General features: G+C 36.9%; 1 protein-coding gene across 1 annotated transcript; it reads right to left on the reverse strand.

Moving 5' to 3' along the window:
• Positions 1–14428: 14428 nt before the first annotated feature.
• On the reverse strand, positions 14429–15317 carry LOC105813149 (40S ribosomal protein S4, X isoform-like). The gene has a single exon (XM_012647776.1). The coding sequence runs from the start codon at positions 15287–15289 to the stop codon at positions 14498–14500; it is 792 nt and encodes a 263-aa protein (XP_012503230.1). The 5' UTR covers positions 15290–15317; the 3' UTR covers positions 14429–14497.
• Positions 15318–21247: the final 5930 nt, after the last annotated feature.

Raw genomic sequence — 21247 nt, forward strand, 5'->3', positions numbered from 1 at the left:
GGAGGAGGGGATAGGTATATACAAACATAATGAGTGCGATGCGCACCGTCTGGGGGGGTGTGACATGCTTGAAGCTCTGACTGGGGGGGGGGCAAGGGCAATGTAACCTAAACACATATACCCCCATAATATGCAGAAATAATAATAATAAAAAAGAAAAGCTTGTAGGATATTCTGTTGACTGGTAACTTGAATAGGAAAAAACAAGCAAACCAACCAACCTTATTGAATGGCTCAAAGGGATTAAGGGTGCCAGTCCATGACAGAGGTTGTGAGGGACACAAAATTGGTCCAGTCCATACAATTTGATTTTTGAAAAAAGTAATAGAATTTTAGGGGTTGAGGGAATCTGAGTGTGTGGCCCTGGACCAGCAGCATTGGCATCACCTGAGAGTCTGAGAGAATCACAAATTCATGGATCTCATCGTCCCAGGGCACCTGAATCTGAATCTCTAGGAGTAGAGTACAGGAATATATGTTTTATAAAACTCTCCAGTGATTCTGATTGTGCTAAAGTTTGACATCCACCTGTTGACTGTATTCTCTGACATCATTGCTGAGTGTCATTGATTCTATGTTGAATGTACAGAGGGACATTCATTATCTTCCAAGGCAGCTCATTCCATACGTGGACAGCTTTGACTTTTCTGCGATCAATCTTCTGAATATTGAGCTGAAAACAGTGTCCCTGAATCTCTCTTCTATGGCCCTGATTCTGCTCATTACAAGCTACACAGACAAGCTCAGTGGTTAGGAGCACAGACATGTTCTGGGTTTGAATGTTAGCTCTGCCACTAATGCATGTGTGACTTTGGGCAAGTTATTTGACCTCTCTGAGCTTATTTCCTCCTCTACAAAAGAAGGTTAATATTAGTGTCTCCTTTATAGGGTTGTGGTGAGGATTAATTGAGATAATGCATATACTTACAACATAGTGATAATTATTATTCTATTAGTAGGTGATGACTCTTTAAAATTTTAAAGACAGCAGTCATGTTTCCTCTGAGTCTGTTTCTATCCAATGTCAATGTCCCCAGTTCTTCCACCATAAATATTATGACATGTTTTTGGACCCTCTCACCATTCTGATTGGTTTTCTCCAAATGCCCTTCAGTCTGTATATCAATGTCCTTGCCAAAATGTGGCTCCCAAAATGGAAGGAATCTTATCTTCCATTTGCATAGGTGAACACCACTGTGGCCTATTTATTTATTTAAGAGACAAGGTCTCACTCTGTCACCCAGGCTGCAGTGCAGTAGCCCAATTGCAGCTCATTGCAACCTTGAACTCCTGGGCTCAAGCAATCCTCCCACTTCAGCCTCCCAAGTAGCTGAGATTACAGGCGTGCGCCACTATGCCTGGCTAATTTTTTATAGTTTTTGTAGATGTGGGTCTCTTTATGTTGCCCAGGCTGGTCTTGAACTCCTGTTCTCAAGTGATCCTCTTGCCTCAGCCTCCCAAAGGGCTGGTATTACAGGCATGAGTCACCACACCTGGCAGACTTCTTTATTTTAAATGCCATTCTTCTGTCAATGTAGTCAAACTTAGCTATTTTGATAGTTGTTTCATCCTGTGGACTCATGCTGACCTTGCTTTCAACTAAAACACTAAGACATTAAAAAAATTTTTTTTCATTTTTCACTATTATGGGTACATAATGGTTGTCTATCTTTATAGGGTGCATGTGATGTTTTGATACAAACATACAATGTGTATTAACAAAATTAGGGTAATTTGGATATCCATCATCTCAGACATTTATCATTTGTGTTAGGAACATCCCAATTCTACTCTTTTAGTTATTTTAAAGTATACCGTACCTTATCATTGATTATAGTCACTTTGTTGTGCGATCAAATATGGTTCATTCTAACTGTATTTTTGCACCCATTAACCATCCCCACTTTATCCCTCCTCCCTGCTACTCTTTCCATCTTCTGGTAACCATCATTCTACTCTCTGTCTCCATAAGATCAATCATTTTTAATATTTAGCTCCCACGTATTAGTGAGAACATGTGCAATTTGTCTTTCTGTGCTTGGCTTATTTCACTTAACACAATGTTCTCCAGTTCCATCCATGTTGTTGCAAATGACAGTATTTCATTCTTTTTTATGGCTATATAATAATCCATTGTAAAACACTGAAGTCTTTTAAAATATTATTTTTAATTACACAATGACACATGTTCAATAAGCAAAAACAGAAAAATAATGGTAGCAATAATTATTACAGAGATAACTATGATTAAAATTTTGGGATTTCCCTTTATAGACTGTAAAAAAGTGATATTAGATAGTGAATGTTTTGGAACACAGCCAACAGCACAGACTTGGGAGGCTGAGAAGCCTCTATTTAAATTGTGGGTAGCTGTGTAATAGTCTGAAAATTGTATAATCACTCCTAATCCCATTCCTCACTGGTAAAATGGAAATAATGACATTTACCTTGTTAACTGATATAAGATTTAAATGAGATACCATTTGTGAACCACAAAACAAGACCTCAAAAAATGGCATTTTTATCAACTCATCATCATCGTAATTACATGAATTACATGTATATTTTACAAAGAAAAGGAATTATACTTTTTGATTTGATACCAGCTTTTTTCAGTTAAGAACAGCTATTTTAATAAATTTACTTTTTCTACTTTTTGTTTTGAAATTATTATAGATTTACAAGAATTTGAAAGAATATTCCAAAGAAGTCCTGTGTACCCTTCAGTTAACTTCCCCCAATGGCAACCTCTTACATAACTATAATACATTACTAAAGCCAGAAAATTGTCATTGGTATAATACCACTAACTAGACTGTAGATCTTATTTGTACTGCACTAGTTTCAATACATTTGTTTTTACAACATCGTGTTAAATTGCTATATTACATGAAACACAATTTATATAACCATTCCCCATTAGGGGCATTTTGTATGCATATTCATGAATATGTGTGTGAGTTTTGCCATTGTTAACAATGCTGTGATTAACACTCTGGTAGCCAAGTATTTATGTGCATCCTTAATTATTTAATTAAGAAAATTCCTGGAAGTGTGATTATTAGGTTGAAAGGTCTGCAAGATTTTTTGATTTCCAATTCGCATCACCAAATTGTTCCAGAAGGGCTTGCCAATACATATTTCACATGAAGTATTGGAGAATGCCTATTTCTTCACACTGTTGTCAGCACTGAGAATTACAATTCGTTTTACCTTTCTTGATTTGGTAGATTAAGGGATTACTGTTTTAATTTTAGTTTCTTTGATTAATAAATAAGGTTGTGTTTATTAATCATTTGTATTTCTTTTTTGTATGGTTGTCAGTTCAAGCCAGTTCAAGCCTGAGCCTTTAAAAACACACACACAAACACATGCATGCACCCACACACACAGACACGCACACACACTGTTCCATGCCTCTCCCATCCTGTATTTGTACATAGTGTTTTTTTTTAATGGGCCAGAGTGCAGGAACTTACATTTTCCCCATTGTAATCATCTTGTTAAATTCAGCCAAATGTTGCAGCTTTCTGGATCCTGACTCTCTCATCCTGTGTTTGCTATCTTTTCTGGTTTGTTTTTAACTGCAAATCTCATAAATATGAAAAATAAATTTTTATTCTCATCTTTCAAAACGGTGTTAGCAAGACAGGGTTCTGCTCAGAGCCTGTGGCACTCCCTCAGGAACAGGCCCCTGTCTTGACACCAGCCAGTTAATTACATGGGTTACTAGACTACTTCCTAGTAAACAGAGCTGTCACCACTACTGTGGATATTGTCAGAATCCTGAGCATTCAAATGCTTTCTCCACCTTAGCGTTGATCACTGCAACACTGTGTGTTGAGATGCTCTGATACAACAGGGTCACAAAGTTTTGATTCCCTATTCGCTGCACACCTTTAAGAGGTTGGTGATAATATCTCACTTGTTTTTTGATGTCTCTCCTCTTCCCTCCCCCAGTTTCTTTCCATAGTAGTCATTCAATGAAAGTGTATAAAACTGAATATAAACTTTCCTGGCTCTTTTGCACGTAGGGACAAATGATTCACCCCCTCTCCCTCCCCTACAGTTAGGCTTTTCAATCCTACATCCAAGTAGCAATATATGCATGATAAAACCTCAATTAACTGGACTCCAATTAGTGAGAAATTTCAATTAATTAGATAATGTTATGCATTTGTGGCTTAAAAAGGAGATAAATTGCACGAAAAATCCTTATACCCTACAGTTTTTAAAGAGTGTTTTCTGATTTGTTTTCTGGATTTTTGGAGCTATAGTAAGAATTTATTATTGAAAGATGAACTTGAAGCGCTGATAGTTTCTAGGTCAGAAAGATTAAATTATCTTCTTTAATGAGAAAAGCAGACCAACACACTTTAAAAATATTTTCAAGGAGAATTGAAGCTTGAAAAGAAATTTCTGGTTAATTGAGGTTTACTATAGCCTCTTTTCACTGAAGTCTAGCTTCAGTGTAGTTTCAGATCATGAACATTTTGATCATTAGCTACTTGCCCAAGCCTAAAATCTGTATTTCTTGACAAAGCACTCTACAAATTGTCTCACTGAATCCTCACAACAAAGAAATGTACAGAACATTTTTAGAGGAAAATAATTCACATGGACTTCTAATGCTGGGGCCAATTATTTTTAATATCATACTTATCTAATATGCAGTGATAAAACTAGATTTAAACTCATAATACTTATAGCTCTTATTAAAATATCAAAGCAAAGACAAATTTAGGACTCCAATACAAATAAAATGATAAAACAGTCAAATTCAGATAAACCTTTTACAACTGATGTAATAGATGGTCTTATTTGAACTTTGGGTTCAATATAGGAAAGATTGATTAATGTTTACTTGATTCTTTTAATTTTGAGCACTATGAATCATTGAATATTTATCATTATCAGTATCATTAGTTTTTTCTCTTGTTTTTAATGATCTTATTTTTAACTTTGACCCTTTGTTTTGATGGGGATAATCATTTGCGTAATAATGCACCTCAACAATACTAAAAAGTTGTTTTACAATAAATTCTTCACCATGGGTTTACTCTTACCCTTACCGCTAATGAGCTGGGACAAGTTGGTCTGTACAAACCAGGACCCATGGTACATCCACTTCCAGGGTGTGGGTGGTCCTGAGTGCTGTGGTGGGTTATTTGAGTCTAGTTAGTTTCTCTTTATTACTGTAGACTGTACGATGGTCCAATTTCCCCATCCATCACTTTTCTCTACTTAAATGACTCTCAACCTCTTGTTTGTGCAGCTTGCCCCAAGCCCTTTTGGCATTTCATGTGGTGAGAAGGAGATTGGAAATACAAATAAACCATGGGCACAATGTTAACTGGTGGTGGGCATTCCAACAAGCTTAACAATGTTTATAATACTCTTTTCAATTTTTGTCGAAGTGCAAATTCCAAATTAAAAAATTCTAAGGTAACTTTATAGGGGTTGACATTTTAAGAAAATTTTAACAGCTTTATTATGATAGAGTTCACATACCATACAACTCACCCTTTTAAAGTATACAAGTCAATGGTTTTGTATATTCACAGAGTTGTGCAACATTTTGTTCCATGTATCAGTATTTCATTCCTTTTTATGACAAAATAATATTCCTTTATATGGATATTCCACATTTTGTTCATCCATTTGTCAGTTGATGGACCTTTGGGTTGTTTCCACCTTTTGGCTATTGTGAAACATTCATGTACAAGTTTCTATGTGGATGTATGTTTTAATTTCTCTTGAGTATATACTTAGGAGTGGAATTTCTAGGTCAAATGGTAACTCTATATTTACTTGTTTGAGGAACTACCAGACTGTTTTTCAAAATGCTGTACCATTTTATATACCACCAGCAATATATGACAGCTTCAGTTTCTCCATAACCTTACAAAAACTTGTTATTATCTGACTATTTGATTTTAGTCATCCTAGTGGGTGTGAAGGGGAATCTCACTGTGATTCTAACTTTCTCTTAAACTGTGTTCAGTACTAATTTTGTTTGCCTGTTTTCGTTGCATTATTTAATGCTCTTTTTTTTAAATGGAAATCATTACTTTGTGTTTTATTTGAATGCCTTAAACTTATTTTAAAGTCTTCATCAGACTATTGCATAAATTACTTTCATGTGGAGTAAATTAATATTCTAATTGTTTAGTCTTTCTTAGTATTATAGTTCCTCAAATGTTTTGGAATTTCAGCATATAGTTTTATTTTCAGTTGGATGTATTTAATTCAGACCCTTCCCCCATAGTGCTCACGTCTCCTTACCCAAATGTTAGATGGTGGCTTCGCCTGGCTCATCATGTACCTCTATCCAGAATTTATAACAGCATTTCGCAGACTCATCCTCAAGACAATACTGGGGATATTGCACGTCCAGTTAGTGAGCTCGTAGGAGACTTCATCAGGAAGCTGTATTTGGTCTGTTGACTTTCACCTTGCTCAAGACATAGCCCTAGTTGTTGGTCAGTACTGGTTTTTTCCAGCCTTCCTTCACAGGTGTGGTCAGAGGGGCTGATAATTTAGAGGATTAGGAGTGAGTTGGAGGTGGTACTTAGCTTTAAGTATTAAAACTGTCATATGTCCACTGACCGCAGCTCTGCTCAGATCTTTATGTTTCTTTTGTTGTTTTTAGTCTACAAAGATGTTCATTTTGGTTTTGTATCTAGTTTTTAAAAACGTTTTCTATTTTATCTTTCCTATTTATGTGGCTAAAGCAGAGGGGGTGTGTTCAAGCGTGGGCTCTTTGGGTCATCTTGACTAGAAGTCTTGCGTTACTGAAGGAAGGAAAGCTGGGCTGGGGAAACTTAGCAGCAGAAGCTAATGGGAGTTAACCGTTCTGCAGGCATGGAAATAGAGTGGAAATTTTGTTTTTGTCTTCCCAGCATTCTTTCTCCCATTAGGTAACCCCAGCTCTCTTCCGGGAGCCTCCCCTTCCTTCCGACATCAGGCAGTATGAGTGGGGTTTGGCTTATCAATATGGGATTCAAGGCCTGGACACAGGAATTGGTTCAGGGATGAACAAATAGTCTGGGGGGTCCAATGAGATCCCTCCCTATTGTTTTCATATCCCTGGTTCCCAGCATCCTCACTGTAGAATGGGGGTCATAACACTGTCTGTTTCACAGAGAATTAGCGGTCAGGAGTGCTCGGCACATGTGGGCTATTATCCTTATTGTTATTATGATTTCATGTGAAATTTAGAGGAGGGAGAAATCAACTTCGATGGGTCTGGTCTAGGAGGGATTTTTAAGATTTTGAAGGATGTGTAGGTGGTTGATGGAGACGAACAGAGAAAAAGCATTACACAGAGGCAGAAGAGGACAATAGGGTGGTGGATAGGAGGGATTTTGAGGAGGAGGGTGGGAGAAAGCTGACGGTGGGTGTGACATGGGGCACATATTGGGAAACTTGTTGGGGCCTGAACCAAGGAGCTGGGCTTTACACACACACACACACACACACACACACACACACACACACGTATTTTTTTTTAGCGGTGTATACGTTTGTGTAACATTACATTTTTATACAAAATTGTGATTTGTACAAAATTGAAGAGGGATTGTAATGAGTTATGAATTTGTTATAGTTGGTTGTGTCCACATCCCTTTTACTATCATTTTCTTAAACAAATAGATCGTTGTAGGGACTCCAGCAAGATGTGGGTAAACCAAACCTAGCCTGTTTTAAAATATTTGAAGACATGACATCAAATGGGTAGACTGGAGCAGTGATCATTCCCTTTCGAGAAGTATGCTCCACACTTTGCTCCGGTGATCACCCCTCCCTCTTGTTCCCCACCCTGAGCACACGTGTCAGCAGCATTTATCATCACACTAGTCTCTTGTTTTACTTATGCTCAGTTCCATACATTCATTTTCATTCCCTACTTGGCTTCTGTAGGCATTTCAGTTTGTGACTCATGTATAAACCAGTTTTGACTTTTTCCCCTCTGAAGTTGAATTTTTATAGGTATTTCTTCTAAGTATTCTAAGACAAGCTAAAAAGCAGCATTAATTATCCTAAATACTGAACAGCTGAGTTCACGCCAACTCCCGGTTGTAACTCATGTATGCCACCTTTCTTGGCCTGACTAATTTTATGCATTCATTGAGAAAGGGGATCTGCCAGGAGTGGTTTTCTATCTGATGGTAGGCCAACAGTTGCTGTGAAATCCTGCCAACACGTGCCAAGCTGTCACCTCTGCATGCCTGTTTATCAGGGAGTTCATTGTACAAGTCCCCTGTCTACTATTACATCATATTTACTTGCTCAGATTGATAAAGGTCCATGCACAGATGAACAAATTCTTAGGAAGTTGCTATTTTTACCCAATTCCCTAAACCACATATGAGTGACAAATATTTCCATAGGATTAATGAATAGGTGTTTCAGTCTCCTCCACCCTTATTAAATACTAGCTTTTTCTTTCATACTTGGAACTCTGTTGAATTTGTGGATGAGAAACATTTTCCATATGTAATGAATCCAAGGACTTTTTAACCTATTAGATTTTGTTGTATGTATTGGTCACTCTTTTAAAGAATGGTTTCCAATCTAACTAAGAATTAAATAACTTGAGAATCTGGTACTCCTTCATTTAGAATATTTTCATATTTTAAAAGTAATATACATAGAACTTTTTTTGATAAAATCAAGAATTGACCAAGGAAATCATATAGCTTTAGCCATCTGTATTTTTATCATATGCCAAAAAATTTCCTTAGCTTTGTAGAAACCACATAGAAACCAAATGACTTGGTTTTATTTCCACTTCTCTAGGCAACAAACCAATTATTCAGTCTCCATGGACACGGGTTGAGCAACAGTAGTTAGATCTGTAAAAACTGCTATCTGACTTGGAGTCTGATGGTGGCCTGTCCATCAGCTCTGGGGTGACAATTCAGCCTTGACTCTCTAAGGCTACCGTCCCCAATCCCTGGGCCATGGACTGGTACCAGTACGTGGCCTGTTAGGGACCCCGCCGCAGGGTTCCACTACCTCCCAATCCCCACTTCATCCCGTGGAAACATTGTCTTCCACAAAACTTAGGAAAGGCAGGGGAAGGGGTGCTGCCCAGTGGGAGGTGAGCGGTGGTCAAGGGAAAGAAAGTTTATCTGTGTTTACAGCCGCTCCCCATCACTCCCAGCACAGCCTGAGCTCTGCCTTTGTCAGATCAGTGGTGGCATTTGATTCTCATAGGAGCAAAAACCTTACTGTAAACTGTGCGGTCGAGGGATGTAGGCTGCACGCTCCTTATGAGAATCTAATGCCTGATGATCTGAGGTGGAGCTGAGGCAGTGATGCTAGCGCTGGTGAGCTGCTGTAAATGTAATAAATGTAATGCGCTTGAATCATTCTGAAAACATCCCCTCCTTCCCCCAGTCCGTGGAAAAAATGTCCTCCATGAAACTGGTCCCTGGAGCCAAAAAGGTTGGGGGCCGCTGCTCTAAGGGACTGATTAAGTATGAGATCACATGTGAGCATCGGGAACAGTGCCAAGCTACTGTTCCTGGTACTTTACCAGTTTCTTAATTTGTGGAGCTTCACAAATAATTCTGGCCCTTGTCTTGATAGCTGGGCATTTAGCTCCAAAATAAGGCAGTGAGAATGGTAAAAAAAAATTAAAAAAACAAAACAAAACAGGTCTACTGAAATAGTTTTACCTTCCACTTGGTTAAACAAGAGGCCTTGAATACTGATGGGTATATTAACTCAGTTAGGAAATAATAAATTTTTGAAGCCGGGGGTGGTGGCTCACGCCTGTAATCCTAGCACGCTGGGAGGCTGAGGCAGGAGAATTACTTGAGCTCAGGAGTTTGAGACCAGCCTGAGCAAGAGTGAGATCTGTCTCTGTTAAAAATAGAAAGATTGGCTGGCATGGTGGCACCCACCTGTAGTTCCAGCTACTGTGGAGGCTGAGGCAGGAGGATCACTCGAGCCCAGGAGTTTGAGTTTGCTGTGAGCTAAGATGACACCACTGCACCCTAACTGGGTTGACAGAGCAAGACCTTGTCCCCCGCCCCCACCAAAAAAAAGAAAGAAAAAAGAAAAATAATACATTTTTGGAAATACTCGTGGAAAGCCCAAAATAATACTTGAAATGAGAGAAGTTCATAGACCTATGTTTTAACACATATGAAGGATAACTTTGAATGGAAGCAGTAACGGGAAAGTCTACCCTTTCGATCTCACAGAAATACAAGAAAAGATTGAATTGAATTGCTGTGTATCATGTACTGAGTCTCTGGGGCCTTTCCCTCTGGCCTAGGATAGGAATAATTCAAAAAGATTAATCCGGTTCCCAGATTTTGGATATGTGGTTCTTTGCTCTCGTTTTCATTGTGTAAAACTCTCCACTTCCCAGTTACTCTAATATTAACAAATTAAAAACTGAGTCCCGTAGACCATTAACCAGTATCGGAAATATTAAAAAAAGAAAGGCATTGAGAAATAGTAAAAATGATACTTTAATTGGCATTAGGGGACACAACTACCATAAATATGCTAGACCATCATAGGTATTTCATTTCTCCTTCCCGAGTCTCTGTCATCTCATCTGTAAAGGGCTTGCTAATATTCTTCTAGCACTAATGTTCTACTCCTCAATGAAAAATCAATTTCATTTCACAACAAAGGCCGTTCCATGCTCTTGAGAGATCCAGCTTTTGACAGGAAGAAAACCTTTTAGTTCATAGGCACAGGGAATTGGATGAAAGAATTAATTTTGGACTTTCTGAAAAAGTCTCTTATTCTATTTCTCCTTTTACTATGGAAGGTTTCCATGAATACCATAGAAAATGGATTCCTGGGGGAAAAAGTGGGTACATTTTTTTAGAGACTTTTATTTTTGGTTTGCATCTAGAAATTTAAGATACACAAATAAAAATAGAATTTAAAAACATAAATTGTTTTTTCTTAAAGGAGATAGTAATAGATAGTAGTTAGCTATTGGAAATCAGCCACAGTTTTGCGGCTTGTATAATGAACTGATGATTTGAGGAGATATCTGTTGTTAATCTATATAAAATTAATCTTTCTTTTTACTGCAACCTTGAGTGCTTTGGATAAAAATGAGACAAAATGGCAGAAGTGTATTATTAAAGAAAGAATTTTCTAAGAACTTATATTTTGAACAACTCTTCTGTGACGAAAAGCCATCACTTTAGGTTAAACCTGGTTGAAGATTTGAGAAACCTTCCCAACAGATTCAGGGCATGAAAAGATGCTCCATACTATTAGTCATTAGGGATATGTAAAATAAGATACCACCAGGTATTATTAGACTGTCTCAGATGAATAAGACTGAAACATACCAGATGTGAGCAAGAATGTGAGGCAATTGGAACTCTCATACGCTGCCGGTGAGAATGAAAATGATTCAACCATCTTAGAAAACAATTTGGCGATTTCTTAGAAATACACACACACACACACACACACACACACACACACCCCTCATACAAGCCATTCTATCCTCAGGTGCCATAAACATTTGTGTATAAGTCTTTCTATAGACTACCCAAGAGAAAAAGAAATGTATGGATATATAAAGACATACACAATGTTCATAGCAGTTTTATTTGTGGTAATAAAAAAATGGAAATGACAAAAATACCCATCAACAGGTAAAAAGATAAATAAATTGTGATATATCTATACAATGAAATACCACTCAGTAATAAAAGAGAATAAACTATGGATTGCACAGCAACATGATGAATCTCAGAATAATTATGGTGAGTGAAAGAAGCCAGAAAATAGAATACATAGTGTAAAATAGCTCAGAAAATTTAAACTAATCTATAGTGACAGAGAACAGATTAGATGCCCACAGATGGGAATGAGAGCAGGGAAGGGCAGACGGAAGAATTACAAGAGAGCCCAAGGGAACTCTTGGGGGTGATGCATATGATCATTATCTAGATTAGGATGATGGTTTCACAGCTTCATTCATAAGTCGAAACCTACCAACCCGTACCCTTTTAGTATGTGCAGTTTATTATACTTTAATACAGCTATTATAAAGAAAAATAATTTCTATGCTTAAAAATTAGAGAATTATTTGATCACGTTATGTGACAGTACATTTTTTAACATTGTATATCTTTTAAAAATTACATTTTAAAGAGTATTTTATATCATTGGAAAATGCTCATAATATTCAGAGACAAGTGTGGTCTGGTTTATAATAGTTCATTAATATTTGTTGAATGTCAAATGAATGATGTGGTGTTAAATGAAAACAAAATATTTTAAAAATTATAATATAATATGATCCTAATTGTGGTGACCTTCTTTCTTCTCTCTCACCGCTGAAAGGAAATAAACCAAAATGCTAACATTGCTTGCATCTGTTAGGTGAAATGACATAGGATTTTTACTTTCCTTCTTATGCTTTTGGGGCTTTTCTAAAATTGAGCTTCTATTACTTTCACAAGCAGACAAAAACCCCAATAAATGCTCTCTTAAAAGATTCGTGCCCACACAAGAGAATTCATTGGTGCAAATATTTTTAGAAAATATATCAATCTAATTGAGACACCTAATATCTTTCTTATACTTGTTTCATAGTAATATGTTATCAAATTCTTTTCAGGCATTTTAGTGTGGAATGGTGGAATACTGGAAAGACAGGCTGTTATACCAGCTCTAGCCTGCCAGCTTGTGATATATAGTCTAGAAATACCTACTTATAAATATGTTCTATGTAGCCTCAGGAGTTCTCTTACCTTATCACTTCACCTCTAGCAGTCCTTTGATAAAACAAGGTCAAAGACAAGGAGGATAAATTCCTTGGGCCACTCCAGAACAGTTCTGTCAGAAAATGTTCATCAAAGATGTCCTGATCAGAAAATGAGAGCAGCTGTATGAAGGATGTTCTAGTGAAATATAGACAATTTCTCAGTCTTTTGTCCAGTCAGTGGTGAGCCTTATGTATCTTTGACCTTTCTTCTTGAGTCAAAGAAAGAAAACAAGGGTAGAGCAAGGTCTGTGGGGTTAGAGCAAAGGAGGAAGCCCTCCCATGGGAAGCGAGAGTCAAAGGTGTTGAGGACTAGAGAGAGCTGTCATGCACAAAGATGCTCTGGAAGACATACCTTCACAACTGCCCCCAAGAATATGAGGGGCATTTGTCCCATGAGACTCCATTTTGATTTTTTGCCTGTGTGAAAAAGACAATGACTGGGTGCTGTGTGTGTGAGTGAGGTGGAATTTGGCAGGAGGGTGGGGCCTGGGGCATGAGGGAGATTGATGAGACTCAAGGTAGCCCTAACACCCTACTTTGCCAGGACACTGGGATTGTATCTTACAGCCTGATCTGTTCTTAGCCAGTAACGTGAACATTAAAAATAAAATAGATATATAAACTTTCACTTTTGAAAATCATCCTGTGGCTTATAACATTTCAGCTTTTAATTTCTTCCTTTGTTAGTTGTTTAAAGAATTATTATGGGCAAATCCTTGAAAATGTTGTTTCTTCAAAGGTCCCTGGGACCTACTGTAATCCTTTTGCTGTATAAATATAGTTTTATCCTTGAATTTATCTGTTCACAAATCAGATCTTCAAGAGCTTATCTAAGTATTTTCTGTGACATCTGGTCACTCCATCATAGCTCTTCAGCCTTCTGGACTAGACCCCGCCCTCTTATCTCCTCCTGAGCTAGTTGACCAGACCATAGAGATACTGTGATTGGGTAGAAACCACGAGAATCCAGTTCCTATTGCCTGCCTAGGGTCAGGGGTAGCAAGTAGGACAGGGTGTAAGGAGAGTCCCTCTATCTGGGAACAGTTTTAGGCATCACAAGTGAGAATTACAGATGCTTTTTTTTTCCCCCTTAGAAACATTGTTATACATGGAGATTAAGTCTAGAATGCTACCATAGTGGGGTTTAATGCATTTGTGTTTAAATAAGTTTTAGTGGGATCATTTGGGCATTTAAAGTCTTTGGAAGTTATCATATATGTGTGTTTGTATATATTATATATCTAGGATATATCTATACACATTTTTTTTGTGTGTGAAACCAATCATTTATTTAACCTGAACTTTTGAGCAGAAAAATATTATTCCCCAGTCATGCCTTAGATAACGGTATTGGCCACATTTAAATATGAACAAATGAAATGATCCAGAAGAGATGTATATGTTCATGGATGTAATTAATTCTATGTTATCTCTATGTTCTTCTATGTTATCTCTATCTTTTATGTATTTTTGTCTATTATCTTTTCTTTCAATATAGTATAAAATCTGGTCACTGATCTGGGTTCTCTCATTTCACAAATTATCCCTAACATTTAGTTGGACCATAGTTAATACACAGTTTATTCTATCAGATGATTACAGAATCATTTAATTTCGTATGGGTAGTAGTTGTTTCATAAATAATTTAAGTTCTTTCAGTTTTTTTTTTTCATGCTATAATATCTTTAATTAAGTACAAACACCTTTTTAACATGTCACCTAGAGACCATTTCACCCACTGCTCTGTTTGGCTGCCAGTCTCTTATCCCTCTCTTCAGCAATGGTGAGGCAGATACCTTTTCCTCGGGGAAGAGAAATCCATGGTTTGTTGCCTTTGCCAATAACAAAAATGTTGGAGAGCCGAGTGGCAAAGCTGTTGCCATTGGCGTCTTTCACGTGAACCACATCAAAAGACCCAGGATGTCTTTCCCTGTAGGTGATCACACCAATTCTTCCCCGGTTAGCACCTCCAGTCACCACACACAGGTTACTAGTGTCAAACTTGATGAAATCAATAATCTTGCTAGTCTCCAAATCAATCTGAATGGTGTCATTCACTTTGATGAGTGGATCAGGATAGCAGATGGTGCGAGCATCATGGGTCACCAGATGAGGAATTCCTTCTGTGCCCACAAAGATTTTTCTCACTTTGCACAACTTGTACTTGGCCTCCTCAGGTGTGATATGATGAACAGCAAAGCGACCCTTGGTGTCATAAATCAGACGGAAATTCTCTCCAGTCTTATCAATGCTGACGACATCCATAAATCCAGCAGGGTAGGTTATATCAGTTCGGACCTTGCCATCAATCTTAATGAACCGCTGCATACAGATCTTCTTCACTTCATCTCCAGTCAGGGCATACTTAAGCCTGTTTCTTAGGAAAATGATGAGTGGGAGACACTCTCTCAGCTTGTGGGGACCGGTGGATGGACAAGGAGCAAACACACCGGTCAACTTATCCAGCATCCAATGCTTTGGAGCTGCTACGCGCTTCAGATGCTTCTTGGGACCGCGGGCCATGGCTGCGCTAGGCACGGAAAGAGCAGTTCTTTCAGTTTTTTAAAAATACGTTTTTGTACCCCAGGTAGATTCCACACATTTTGAATAAATAATTAGTGAAATTCTGAAGACACTGTTGATTAAAATATGTTTTTAAGATACTCTTGAGAATTTGAAGAATGAGCTTGGTATAGATTAGCATTTGAAAATGAGATATCCATAATTATTTTTGGTGGTGATGAGGAGGGAATTTTCTAAAGAAACATTCTGCTGGATGCCATCTTCAATAAGAGGATTTTGGAACTCTGAAATAACCTGGGCAATACGGATCTTGGGACTCCTATTTAGGATACATTAAAAATGCCACCTTCAACACTTAAATGCTAAGATATATTTCCAATAACAGTTTATTAAGGTACTCTAGTCAATAGATTATTCTTTTTGAACATAGTTGTATCCCAGATAAGTTGTTTATTGCATTAATTTTTGAGTTCTGAGGATTATAGATATGATATACTCTCTTGCACACACAGACAAAAAAAAGTCATTTGAAACAGAAAACTACTTCATTCCATAAGCATGCCATTAATGCATGATTCAAGATGTCATAGTTTGGATGAGATAATCAAATTCCTCAGATGAATCAGCTGAAAACAGCTGTTTCATTCAGGAATGATTTAGAGATATGTAAATTAAAAGGGAAAAAATAAGTGTAAGGTTATTACTGAAAACACAAAATGATTAAAAATTACCCTATGACTACCGGGCCAATTAAAATTTTTTATGCTCATTAGTCTTTCAAGAAGCTGCCTATAAATGAAAGTACAGCTCTAGCTCTACTGTTAACAAGGAGGGCTTGTTTGATATCGACAGATGTAAATGCCATCATTTTAAGATTATGCATTTGAAACCTTTGGGGATCATTATAAAAAGAATGAACTAACATTCTTGGAAAATCCCAGTCCAAGAAAGTTTGTTCTTGATAACAGCATTTCATGTTTATAAGGTGCTTTTCATTCAGCTCAAAACTTCATGTATACATGTTTAAATATGTGTAGTCATATATCACTGTCTTCATACATCATAGCCGAAATGTTTCAATTCTTTGGGAATAAAGCAACTCTTTATTTCACATGTAAAAATATAATCTCTACCTTTACCACACAAATTCTCTGCAAATAGCACCTTATATATGCTCTTACATTGCTCATGTTGAAGGATTGTCAATGCAATCTTTTCTTAAAGCAATGTTTTTAAAAATTCTTTAAAAACAAAACACCTGTGTTTTCTGGCAGAACAACAATGTATCAGCCAAAATAGTTTTATTTAATGACTGACTGTGGTTAGCTAGCGCCCCATAATTCATTTCATAATTGGAAAAAAATGTAACATTTGCTGACATCATCTGAGTGCTGATCTGGACCCATTGAATAGGGAGTTTTCCAACAAAAATGATTTAATTTTCCACTTCACAATTCAGGAAGAATTTAGGATTAGGGCATTCATGGAGTCTAGAAATGGTTTTCATTTTCAGGATTTTAGCTCAAAATTTGGACAGAAAGACTGAACATAGTTTAATTTCCAAGACAAAATTTTATCTGTAAAATCTCACTTCCTCTTATGCATATTAATGCCAGTCTGCAAACAAACATATTAAGCTCTGAAGAGGAAATTGTCTTAGAATTGAAAAATTAAATGAAAAATATAATGAGCAAGGAAAGATAGTTACTGTTAAGTTCTATTCCACGAGAGTTTCTTAAACAAACACACACTCACCTAATTCTTGCCTACCTGGATCTCCAATTTATCTGAAAGTTTATCATGGAAAATACACATAGAATGCATCAATGATTATTTAAAAGTAATGTACTGCCAGTTGCAATGGCATTATTTGGTATTGATATAGCAATGGGTTCAAAATTGTGTACACTGTACTGCAAATATGGTCAAAGAGTATCTAGCCTGTTTTTCTTAAGAAAGGTTATCCTTATATCAGAGAGGAGACAGAGAGGAACCTTATTTTTGAGTTGACATTTTTAATATTTTTGTCTCTTTTCATTTAAACACTGTCTTGTGAATACTTTTAACTCTCTATCTATTTCTTTCTTGGCTGGATTTGCCTCCAAAATTATGACCTGGGTTAAACCTATCTGTCTGCTTACTCCGCGCCAGCATCTGAGCAGTTCAAGTGGCTGAAAAAAAAAAATTACACAACTGTGTGACTTGGTCTCTCTTTAAGCTCCGCAGTCATAAATCTCAGATGGGCAATCAATATGTCCAGAATCTTACAAAACTTTCATAATGTTTTCACCTGCCTACATGCCCAAATTACCATTTCATGCTTTCTCTTTGAAACTCCTACATTACCCAACGTCTCTGCCACGCTCACTGCTCACTATAGGCTTATCTTATATTCATCAAGAAAGCAGGAGCAATTAGACAGGAACTCCCTCATCCTTCTCTGGGAAAACCACCAGCCTGCTCGCATGATTACTCCTCACTCTTTGACTTCCTCCTCATTACTATGGATGATGCGGCTTGGCCCAGGTCAAAAGACAACCTGGCCAAAGGCCTCCATTGTGTTCCGGGTCCTTTCTAGGGACTTTGTTTCTATAATTATCCCTCTCTGCCATCCACATGTCTTTTGAATTGCTACCCCATTTCTCTGTTCCCCTTCACAAGAATTATCTTCAAAGAATTACCTAGAGTTTCTTGCTGTCATGGACTGAATTGTATCCCTCCAAAAGTCATATGTTGAAGCTGTAACCCCCAATGTGACTATTTGGAGATAGGGCATTTAGGGAGGTAATAAAGATGAAATGAAGTCATGAGGTTGGAACCCTAATCTGATAGGACTAGTATTCTCCTAAGTAGAGGAAGAGATACCAGAGATCTCTCTATCCACACACACAGAGAAGAGGTCATGTGTGGATACAGTGAGAAAGCAGCCATCTGTAATCTTCCTAGACTGAAGAGAGGCCTCAACAGAAACGAACCCTAATTGCACCTTAATGTTAGACTTCTAGCCTCCATAACTGTGATAAATTTCTGTTGTTTAATCCACTCAGCCTGAGCAGACTAACATACTGCCCTTATTTTTTCAGCTCATATTCCCTTCTAACCCACCTCAATTGGATATCTGTCCCTACAACTTCACTGTCTTCACATTGGTCAAGATTATTAACAACCACCCTATTCCAAACACTATGGACCATTCTGTCATTCCTCTCTTGTTTGCTCTCTCAGCAACATTCAACAAAGTTGATCACCACTTCCTTTTCAATACAGTTACTTTTCTTGGCAACCATGGTACTATACTCTTTTGGTTTCCTTTTTTCACTGGATGTTGCTTCTCAGTCTCCACTGGGGGCTCTTCCTCCCTTCTGCATGCATGCTAAAGGTCTGAGCATCCCAGAGCTCTATCCTGGTCTCTCTTCTTTTCTCTGTCTACATAGTTTTCCCAGTTGACCTTATTCAGTCACATGGATTTAAATACTATTTATATACTGACAATTTCCAAATCATATGTTCAGCTCTGACCTCTTTTCTGATCTCCAAATTATATATCTAGATCCCTCTTTGACAGCTCCACATGAATATCAAATAGGTATCTCAATTTTAATGTGCCCAAAATAGAACTTACATTTGCCTTCCCCAACTCCAATCCTACTCGGTCTTTTTCTCAGTATATGGCATCGCCATCCACCTAATTGCTCAAGCCAAAAATCTGGGAGTCAACCTTGATTCCTCTTCTTACCTAATTTATCTTCACATCTAAAACCCTTGGTAACTCTTTCTGACTCTACTTCTAAAGATATTTTGGCATCTTCTACTTTTTTCAGTTCCCTTTTAGACCCTTTTAGTCCAAGCTGTCATAGTTTCTACCCTGGACTATCTCTATACCTTCTAACTATACTAAGGTTCCCTCCTGTTACCTACCCCTCCAGTTCAAAGAGAATTCCAGGAAATGGATATGTGGTAGCCAGAGTGCTTTTTAAAAATAAAAATCAAATTATGACCCTCTAATTCCTCTAAGGACTTCTCTAATGACTTCTCATCAGGATCAGAATAAAATTCAGAGTCATGACCTAAAAAACTCTAGGGCTTTTAAATGAAAAATTATTTCACTATTAAGTATGATGATATTAGCTGTGGATTTTTCATAGATGCCCTTTATCAGGTTGCGGAATTTTTCTACTATCCTAGTTTGTTGAGTTTTATTGTGAAAGGGAGTTGAATTTTGCCAAATAATTTTCTTGTATCAATTGAGATCATCACATGGTTTTGTCCTTTATGATAGTATTATGGTATATTATATTGGTTGATTTTCATATGTTGAACCAATCTTGCATTCCCTGGATAAATTCCACTTGGTCACAGTGTATAATTCTTTGCATATGTTGTTGGATTTGGTTTGCTGGTATTTTGTTGAGGATTTTTGTTCTCTTATGATGTCTACATCTGGTTTTGGTAGCAGGGTAATAACTATCCTAATAGAATGAATCGGGAGTATTTCCCCCTGTTTTATTTTTCAGAAGATTTTGAAAGATTGGTGTTAATTCTTCTTTATGTTTGGTAGAATTCACTAGTGATAGCAACTGGTGGGACTTTGTGGGGCACTTTTTGCTTACTAATTCAATCTATTTACTTGCTATAGAACTATTCAAATTTTCTATTTCTTCTTGAGTTACTTTTTGTAGTTTGTGTCCTTCCAGGCATTTGTCCATCTCAACTAGGCTATTTAATTTGTTGGCAAACAATAATTCCTAGTATTCTCTTATAATTCTTATTATTTCTGTAAGACCGTAGTAAGTCCCCTTTTTCTTTCTTTATTTTAGTGATTTGAGTCTTTCCACTTTTTTCTTGGCAAAGTTTCACTAAACGTTTACCAGTTTTAGTGATTGATGTCATGAAAAGAACCAACTTTCATTGGTTTTATCTATTGTTTTTCTATTTGATTTATTTTTACTGCAATCATTATTATTTCCTTCTTTCTGCTTCCTTTGGGTTTATTTTTCTCTTCTTTTTCTGGTTTCTTAAAGTGGAAAGTTAGGTTATTGATTTGAGATTTTTCTTCTTCTTAATATAAGCACTTTCTACTATAAATTTCTTCCTAAGCATTGCTTTAGCTACATTTCATAAATTTTGATATGTTATGTTATCATTTTGATTCATCGCCATGTATTTTCTAACTGTCCTTTTGGTTTCTTCTTTGACCCATTCATTATTTAGGAGTATGTTGTTTAATTTCCACATATTTGTGAAATCTCCAAATATCCTCTGTTACTGATTTCGAATGTCAATCCATTGTGGTTAGAGGTCATACTTTGTATTATTTATATCCTTTTAAATTTATTTAGACTTTTTTTATGGCCTAACATATGATCTGTCTTGGAGAATGTACACTTCAGAAAAATGTATATTCTGTATTTGTATGGAATGTTCTGTGTCTGTTGGGTCTACTTAGTTTATGGTGTTATGTCTTCTATTTCCTTGTTGATCATCTATCTGGTTGTTCTATCTATCATTGAAATTGAGGCACTGAAGTCTACAGTTACTACTGTTGAATTATCTATTTCTCTCTTCAAGTCTGTCTAGTTTTGCTTTATGTTTTTTTGAGGCCCTGTTATTAGGTACATGTATGTATATATATGTTTATCACTGTTATGCTCTCTTAATGGATTGACCAATTTATCATTATAAAATGTCCTTCTTTTTTTAGTGTTTCGTAGTTCTCCCTGTATAAGTCTCTTACATCTTTCATTAAATATATTCCTAGATATTTAACTTTCGTTGAGGCTATTGTAAAAGGAATTGCGTTTTTGATTTGATCTTCTGCTTGACTGTTGTTGGCATATATGAATGCCTCAGATTTGTGTGTATTGATTTTGTAGCCTGAGACTTTGCTGAATTTGTTTATCAGCTCTAGGAGTCTCTTAGATGAGTCTTTGGGGTTTTCTAGATATAATATCATATCAT

This window comes from Propithecus coquereli, unplaced genomic scaffold (assembly GCF_000956105.1).
Source record: "Propithecus coquereli isolate 6110/MARCELLA unplaced genomic scaffold, Pcoq_1.0 Scaffold108, whole genome shotgun sequence".
Lineage (NCBI taxonomy): Eukaryota > Metazoa > Chordata > Mammalia > Primates > Indriidae > Propithecus > Propithecus coquereli.